The sequence below is a fragment of the Rhodnius prolixus genome, unplaced genomic scaffold, assembly GCF_049639745.1.
Source record: "Rhodnius prolixus isolate KJV_2025 unplaced genomic scaffold, Rpr scaffold_4, whole genome shotgun sequence".
Classification (NCBI taxonomy): domain Eukaryota; kingdom Metazoa; phylum Arthropoda; class Insecta; order Hemiptera; family Reduviidae; genus Rhodnius; species Rhodnius prolixus.
In genome coordinates, this window is record NW_027411614.1 from 7,141,256 (window position 1) to 7,150,379 (window position 9,124).

At 29.9% G+C, this 9,124-nt stretch overlaps 1 protein-coding gene across 3 annotated transcripts; it reads right to left on the reverse strand.

Moving 5' to 3' along the window:
* Positions 1-1,044: 1,044 nt before the first annotated feature.
* LOC141456218 (uncharacterized) lies at positions 1,045-9,110 on the reverse strand. 3 transcript variants are annotated; one of them, XM_074131983.1, is made up of 9 exons: positions 8,793-9,110; positions 8,486-8,593; positions 7,682-7,891; positions 6,785-7,017; positions 6,333-6,534; positions 5,420-5,489; positions 5,123-5,285; positions 4,882-5,049; positions 1,045-3,527 (listed from the first exon to the last, which is right to left on the reverse strand). In XM_074131983.1, exons 1-9 carry the CDS (start codon positions 8,817-8,819, stop codon positions 3,485-3,487), a joined length of 1,224 nt encoding a protein of 407 aa, XP_073988084.1. In that variant the 5' UTR covers positions 8,820-9,110; the 3' UTR covers positions 1,045-3,484. The 3 variants fall into 3 exon arrangements, with proteins under 3 accessions (XP_073988084.1, XP_073988085.1, XP_073988083.1); XM_074131984.1 differs by having other exon boundaries at positions 1,045-3,471; positions 8,793-9,104; XM_074131982.1 differs by having other exon boundaries at positions 1,045-5,049; positions 8,793-9,108.
* Positions 9,111-9,124: the final 14 nt, after the last annotated feature.

Below are 9,124 nucleotides of genomic sequence, written 5' to 3' on the forward strand. Positions count from 1 at the left end.
CAATGAAAAACAAAAGGTGGAATTTCTACGTAATTCAACTTGAAAATGTTAATAAGCATAAACATCATTGCAAGAATTATATTTATCTTGAATCATTTATCTTTCAATAGATATCATTTTATATTTATAAAATATGTAAAATATTATAATTTTGTATATATATATGTATATTCATAACTCATGATATAAATTAAACGATGATGATTTGATAATTATCAGTTGTCATATTTGTTGTACTTTGTCAATAGTCTTTATCAAGGAATTTACAATGTAGTTCTTAATACAAAAGTATAAAATTTTCACGCTCATATTACATTTTAACCGGAAAACTTTATAATTCAGTTGAAGATAGGTCTTATATAGGAATGCTATTTGAACATTTTTCAAGGCTGCAAGAATGTGCAAACATTACACATTTCTTTAAAAATCCGATTCATAAATGTTAATTGCGGTAAAAGAAAGTGGGGTGAGTGTTCTCATCTGATTTTTTTGGGATGTCAATTGTCTCATACATATATTTTACTCTCATAATAGAAAAAATTAAGGGGGAGGGAACCGAATGGTCCACCCATCACTGCTACCCATTGGTATCTACTTTTACTATGCCCTTTATGTCTCACAACATTTCTATAAGAGCTAGCGATTGTGGGAGTCTCGTAAAACATTCATATTTTTTTTCCATGAAGAGGTTAGAGACTGCAATTTTGGAATACATCTGATTTTAACCTAGACTCATCGCTAAATTTCTTTAATTCTGTCAAATTTTGAAAAAAGTAAGAGCATGCCTACTAATGTGATTTTATGTGTTTACTGGTATACGCATTAACTACATATCATTTACAAATACATTATTTTTATTTTTTAAAGATAAACAGATGATATTTAGTGTAAAACTAGAGCTATGCGAAAAAGACAATACTTGCAGCGAAAATAAGAATAAATCAGAAAACTGCAATGAACATATTATTATTGGTAAATATGAATTTTCAAAAAGGAATTTACCAAACAGGAGAAGGAAAAATTGTTATTTTCAAAAAATAAAAGTAAGAGTGAACAAAATAATTTATTTTGATTCAACATTCGTAACTAGATAATAAGTTACAATTGTTATTTTTTTTGTTTTTGGTAACTAAGTATTGCACGTTACAAAATTTTAGACCACTGGCCCCTTTTTTATTTTAATTTGAGTTAATAAATAAGTGTAGTTCGTAATAAATGAGGAAGTTACATAAACTGCAAAAAAATAAATGAACTACTAATATTCTAAAAAATTCAATCTTACAACTACGAAGGTAACAACCTATGAATTTCTTTTGGTTTCATTATTAATTTATATAAATTAATAAAATTTTAAAAAACACGTTGTTTTTGCTTACCCGAAATCCTGAAAAAATTCCATATAGAATATATTCCTTAAAACAAAAAAAAAAGTTCTATTCATTTATGTTCAGTAAGACGAGGTGCCTCTATATAAAGATGTCATTTCAGCTCTTCTTCTTTTGTTTCCAATTTTACGTTTCTTTATTTACCTACATACTAATATTATTATATATTGTTAATTAATTGGCATCTTATAATTGGTTCATTATAACAAGTTTGTATGATCAGTCAAAAATCGGGTGCTAAATTTGGACTTTTGCAATTTCTTTTACATTTACTACTTAGTAAAAAGAAATCAATAAATAAAAACAAAAATAAGAAAAAAACTAGTCTTAACTTATTAAATTAATTAAATATTTTAATCTATACATATATACCAATGAATTTGTGTGCGCTAATCTAGTTTAACCTAGAACATGAGCGTGGTATTAAGTTTTGTCTCATTATAATTTTAAAGAAATTTTAATTTAAATTATTAAAATAAAAATACATTACGATATGCACACCAAATAGGAATCAGCCAGCATCCAGCAATTTGTGAATTCACACTCATCAGATCAATGGGGTGCTACAAAAAGATTCCTGTTTACTATTAAAAAAGATCACTCTTCCTAACAGCCTCTCTGTAGACAACATGCTTTAACAAAGAAAAATACTTAATTCAAGACCGAAAATGGTTGCAATGCACATTCGGCAAAGAAGTTGAATAAACCATAACGAGAAACTAAGACCAAAAAATTTTATACTAAATGGCTGGTTAACTAAACTAAATAAGTAACTAAATTAGTTTCAAGAAATAAATGAGATCAGGATACAAACAACAATTTCGTATGGAATCAATAAAAAGGTTTCGGGAGATTCCATTGCAAAAAGATAATAATATACATTTTACTTGAATGCTTAAAAAATGCCATTACATTTGAAAATGACTAAAAGTAACATTAATTTTTTTAATAAAAGATATAAAGTTGTCCAAATTATATTTATTGCTAATTTTGAAAATAATAAGCTTTCAATTCCTATCTTAAGAGTTTTTATTTTAAGAGTCAAGTTTTCATTTTTACGGATGAGTATAACTACAATCACTCAACATCTAAATAAATTCCTGAAGAACCTGAAGATAACTTTAATCTACTTTTATTTAAAAAAACAAAATTTAGAAAAAATACATTATTTTGAAACGCTTCAATGACTAAACAATGGTGCTAATGAAGAGTGGACAGATTGTAGTCTTATTTAATCGAAATCTTATAAGAATACAATTCACTTTACCCATAAAAAGAATACATGGAATAATTTTTTGTTTTGTCTTATTATATCAAGCAATTATTATTTCTTATGAAAGTATACTCATTTCCAATATTTTATTTGTTCTAAAAGTTATCTATGAGCATGCAGTAAATAAAAGCAATTAAACAGAGACAGGATTGAGAGAAATATTGAAAGATGTTTTTCCAAGAACTGTATTCTATTTGTTAATATTAATTACGAAAACAAATAAAATTTTAATTTATTCTATATTTGTATTTAAAAAGTTGATTTTTTAAAACCAATTAATGAAGACAATCTTCAAGTGTAAATTTTTATCAAAGTTATGTTTTTAATAATTTATCTACAAATTTAGATTTTTAATTTTGGTGCGTAAAAGCTTTTTATTTTATTTTTTCTATATAAGGAACACTTAATCTATATGTAGTTTTTGTACGAGCATTTGCAACGAAAGTACAGTACTTATAAAGAACTTTGAGCTAAATAAATACGTAAATAGCTTTGTTATACACTATAAAAATAGGAATTTTAATTATTAATTATAATTTCAAAATTATATTATTTCAAAGAAAGACGTTAAAAGCTGAAAGAGAAAATAAACAGTAACAGTAATGAGTGGGACTAGATAGTTCACATCATAGAAAATTCTTTGATGAGACTATTTTTTATTTATTCAATTAGAATTTTTCTGCCGCAGCTAATAGTTAGATATATTTAATAAATAGAATTAAATTTTTTTAATAAATGACTGTAGTAAGTTCAATATCGGAATGAAAGTTGATAAAATTACCTCGTCACAGCCTGGTGGTTCTGTTGTAGCAGCTTGCACATTAATTCAAACCAATTTTATTTTTTCTAAGTAAGCTATAATATAAAATCTTGCATATGAAATAATAAGAAATTAAAGTTAATATTAAGTTTGAACTGAAAAATGAAGATAGATGCATAAAAATGTAAATATTCAATGAGGAACATATTGGAAGGGAAACTCGACAGCAAACGGAAGTTTGGGAGCCGAGGAACTTTGTGAAAGAAGAACCTGTAATAACGGCAGAGAAAACACTTCATCACTATTTAGAAAAGGTCGCAAAATATTTACTACCACCATTTACTAAAGGTCTTATTGAAATTGTAATTGCCAGCAACCGAGGAAGCAAACAAGTTGCAAAAAGCAAAATAAATTAGATTAGCTTGTTACTAAATAGAGATCAAGATATGATAAAATAGCAACTACAAATTTCACTTGTAAAGGAAGCCGGTGAGAAAAGCATATTTAGAAATGAGTAGAAAAAAGCAGACGTTAAAAATAAAATTATTTATCCACATCTAAAAGGCCTCATAGAGCTCACATCACGGTACGAAAAATAAACGTATGATGACTTAAAGCGAACATATTATAAATCCTTCGTTGCAGTATGCCCATGTTATAAGGATTAACAAACATATTTGAATTTTGGACTAATATAGATCTAGGTAATCTATACTCAATGTAATCTAAACCAAATGATGTTATCTATACCTAAATAAAGTGTTTTTATTATAAACAAGAAAAAGTTTTTATTCCAAATTGGCCTTACAAAAGCTACCAGAACTCTTAGGTATTACTAGAAAGTCTAAAAGAAATCCCAAGTATCTGAATCAATAACCTTCCCCAAAAGAGAAATGATAATATCTTTTTAATTCCAATAACGCAATCATAAACAAGTGAAAATTTATTTATTGAAAAACGTAAGACACACAATAATTACTTTTTTGGCTAAACCAGTTTCGATTTTTTATCCAGTGTTATGAGAAAAACAGTAGGTGTTGAAATTAGATTTTCACATTTTCCGTCATTGTCTAAATCTATCACTGGGGATGGGTGGAATTCAGTAAACCGATACAAGAAAAAGGATACCACTGCAAACGCTATAATTTACTTAATGTAAAAGTGAGCCAATTATGTCACGCTAAAACAATTAAGAATGACACTTCGCAGTTAATTTTAACGGACGAATCTTCAGGACAGTTTTACTATCTATAGAACATTGATCTGAACGAATGCAATGCAAAAATAAATACCTCACAACTAGAGCATATTCAAAAGTAGTCAGCTCTAAGGACTCGAATATCTGCAAGAAAATGTTTCATCTTCCACCACAAATACTAACAAAAAATGGTGTTAAAATGAATTTCCTCAACTTGAGCATAAAATCTGTCAAAAAACAAAAGAATAAACAAACCAAGACATACCTTTCCAGTAAGCGCCGCTTGAGATCAGGAGGATAAGTAACGTATATATAATGTTCATTTTGTCCAAGATCGTCTGATACTGGATAATATTCTTCCGAATAATGAGAATGTCTCGCAGGTGAACTGCTAGCAGTTACACTAGTACTTGCCACACTTGAATCGTCCGAACTAGTAAAATAAGACTTTTTTAAACAGTTGTTAATATTTTGATAGATTCAAGTTAATAAAAAACTGTTCTTACTCAAATAAAACCCAAATGATATAATAGCAAAGACAGATGAATAATGAGAGCGCCATGACTAAAACAAATAATAAACCCCATGGAAATGGCCTAAGATCTACTGGTGAGTCTTCCCAGTAACGATCACAAGTTAAATACCAACAGACTGCCTGGTTTAATTCCTCTGAAATAAAGAACAATTACAAAATGTAATATTTCAAACGAAAGGACTAACTAAAGGGGGATTTGTACTTATATTTGTATATATATAAAAATATAAAAACAATTCTAATGAATAAACCTGGTATAAAGTAGTACCTTCAATTTCCTTAAAGTCCTGAGTTGATAGGTTAACTAGAAGACCTGCAATACAATCTCTCACTAACATCTGAAAAAGAGTAGGCCACAATCTTTATCACGCACATCATTAAACTTCATTGTAAAAGGTGCGCTTAACAATCATTTATAACAATTACTCCAAATGTTACACTTCTCTTTTAAATTCAGGCAATTCCATGGTTTTGCTGTATAATAATTAGTTTACGCAGTTACATTCCCTTCCTGCTGATTTTAGTTTTTATTTAACCCGCTCCCTCTAGAGGCGCAGTTACAAAATCTCATCAAAATTTTGAAATAAACCCTTAGTGATAATGCATTTCAGGCCCGAATCATAATGGACGATGAACTGTGATCGCCATTTGCTACATCAACCGAATAACCCTAATTAACGCGTTTGGATAGCAACCCTTTAATATCTCTTTAGATAATAATTTGAGGGCAAGGTTTAAGAATTATGTTTTATGCAAGTTAGAAGCTTCTCCTCCCAGTCCAGAGTTTTACTGTGCTGGAACCCTAGCCTAGTTCCAATGTGGCGTAAGACTGTCGTAAGAAAAGGACATTTTGTTCCCAATGCACAAACAACTAACATTAAACTAACAAAGATCTAGATTAAAACCGAAAAAAATTTGTCCTCCAGTTGGATAAACTTTACATATTCCGTGATATAAAAAAAAATCAAATAAATTGTTTTATGTGCATAATATTTGTTTCTAGAAAAACTAAATTATATGTTAATTGTTATGGTTTTCCAAGATGTACTTTAAAATATTCACCAGGTGGGTTGAAACGTAAATAAGTTTTTTTTTTAAATAAATAAATAAACTGTAAAAGAACCATCATTTTATAAATATAAAAATAAAATGTGTTAGAAAAACAATAAAAAGAAACTCACCTCACATCTTGTCTTTAACTTCTGTAAAATTTCCGGTTTACAGTTAGCTTTAAGCCGCTGTAACTCACTAATCCTTTGTTTCGGAGGTACTGATGAATCTACTAGATTGTCACAAACGTCTGAAGAATTATTGGAATCTCCCTCACCCAACGGTGCATCTGACCTTGCACAACTCCTTCCTCCAGACGGGCCATCCATTGTTCTGAACAACAATAAAATCATAAGAATTATTCTAAGACTATGATTTGTTCATTATTTCAGAAAATATAAAATAATAACTGCTATTTTTATTCTCATCCCAATAGATGAAGATACATACAAAACATACTTGTTTCTTAATTTTTATTTTCTATACCACAGTTTTTAGGCGAAAGAAAATTTGATGCATTTTGAGATTTAAAATCAAATCTGCACTAATCCTGTAAATTCTAATGAAAAAACAGTTTAGATACCTGGCACTTTGTTGTCTGAACGAGGTACCTCCATAAGGAGATGAAACCCTGGCTAAATCTCTAGGACCGGCGGGCGACAGTGCTGTATGGTAGGAAGTTGCTTCACGCCATATCTCTATGTCGGTATTCACTTGCATTCCTTCCCCAGGAATTGGTTCGCTCATTATATGTTTTCGTACAACATCGCATCGCATTATATCGCAATAGTCTGCAAGACAAACTGCGTCCTCAGCCTAGATGAGAAAGAAATCTAATTAAAATTCAACTTTTTGTCTTAAACATTGAATATGTTACTCTTTTTTTTCTGGCATTGGCTTTTCACCATACAGCCAACTTCAAAGCTTATTCCTTCCTAGGATATTTGATCTTAACTATGTAACTTCCTATCCACAAGTATATTTGTTAATACGTTACTTAATGAACACGAAATCTATTAAGTAGTAATTAGTTTTACCTGACCTGTCAAAAGGCCTTAATTTTTTTATTGTTTCCTATTCTGTTTTTTATATTCAAAAACATATTTTTTACAATCACTAGGCTATAATTTGCAAATGTGACGGCCAAAGTATAGTAGTATAACAATAGAATCCAACGACAGAAGAATTGGAAGCAATTTAAAAAAAAATTATTTAATAACAATGTTACATTGAAGGCATTCAACACAAATTCAAAATGTCTTGAAAGTTTCCATATTAAACTCTGGCAGACGCTGACGCCATTGCTATATATAATAACTTAGGTGTAAAATATTTATTTAAACAAAAAAAAAGTCAACCTCTTCGTTAACTATTGCAATGTTGTATTATTTATTATTGAAGGCATTCATAATCCAAAATTACAGAATCAGTCATTTTAACTGATGCTACTTCTTGAGTTAAATAAGTGAATATGACGTACCATGTTGACAACATTTTTGTGCCTGTTATCGAAGTGCATATCCAAATAGGCTTCTGAATAGAACGACTTTCCACAAAGACCACATGTCCACTGTGAAGGTCTGTGCTGCTGTTTGGCCGATTGCTGTGGCCAGAAGATATCCCGTGTAGGATGAAATGGACATTCCACTGGGACTTTTACTTGATACTTCTCTAACACTGGAGTCCATTTCTTCAATTTTAATAAATACTCATTAAACAATGTTCAGTTGAACTTCTATGTGGTTGGCTCCGACAGTGAAGGTTTTTGGTACTTACAACCACCCTTACAATCAAACCCTTCATCAACTATTGCAACCATTGACGCGTTTATCGATGCCTACAATAAAATAGTAGTGGTCCAATTGAAATAACAGTAGCACTGAGTGTTTATAATTTAGTAACTGTTGTCGCAATAAAAGGGCTTCTAGCTTAACGAACACACTAAACTGGGGCGACGTCTCACACCAAAGTGATTTTATTAGCTATTTGTGCCATAACGAAAGTTTACAAAATATGGGATAGAACTTAAATGTAAATAAGTTTCTCGGAATCAGGGCGTAGAAGAAATAATTGCATTATAATTATAATGGACCAAAATAATTTTCAATTTTATGTTTGCAATTTAAATTATACTTCAATGAGTAATGGGTGGGTCCTCTTCAGGGGTTTAGCTTGAGACTGGGGAACTTATTTTATACCACACAAATCGGGCCAACCACACTGAAGTTACACTTTTTTAAAAAAATACTTTTTTAAAGGAAAAATAATGTAAACGAATAATTACTTTTTGAATTATTCTCCTGACCACGGTGGCACTATCTCGAGGGCAGGAGATTTTGAAAATTGTGGGGCCTGGCCAAGGTATCAGAGAAAGCACAAACAGTGCAAGCACCTAAACAACACAAACAAAACAAAGTCGGTTATAATCACGAAACATTAATGGTACAGATACACACAAATGGAAATGTAAAATTCACAATAAGCAAGTATTCACTAAATTGCAAAATGGTAGTTAATATAGTCCTCACCCTTATCAGAAGTAGTAGCATTCATTAGTAAAAATATAAATGCATTAATTTATGTATATTCACCTCTAAGTTAAAATGGTGAGTCCTCATTCATATTTTGGTTATTACTAGTGTTTTGATAAATCTACAAAACTTTCCCCATCAAAAAAAGTGCTGACTGTCATCGAAAACCAATGAATGCACAAGCACTAGAACTCTTAAAATTAACAACTGATTTCACTTCATTTGAGGGCAGTGTTACATCCCAAGACACATTGGCCGACATTGCTTTTAATCGTATTTCTTTATTTGCACTGTAGGGGCGGTATAGTAAAAAGTTGCATCAACTAATACATGTAAATATGATATGAACTTATTTAATTTATTGTTTTAAATAATAAATAAGTTATTCCAGA

What these genes read in the sequence shown, in the direction of transcription:
- LOC141456218 (XM_074131982.1), bottom strand. Translation starts at nt 8,819, where the DNA reads ATGAGGACTCACCATTTTAACTTAGAG. An exon ending in CTCACCATTTTAACTTAGAG is followed by an intron (nt 8,594 to 8,792) that starts GTGAATATACAT and finishes TGTGTTGTTTAG; the next exon opens with GTGCTTGCACTGTTTGTGCT. An exon ending in ATCATTTGGGTTTTATTTGA is followed by an intron (nt 5,050 to 5,122) that starts GTAAGAACAGTT and finishes TTATTTTACTAG; the next exon opens with TTCGGACGATTCAAGTGTGG.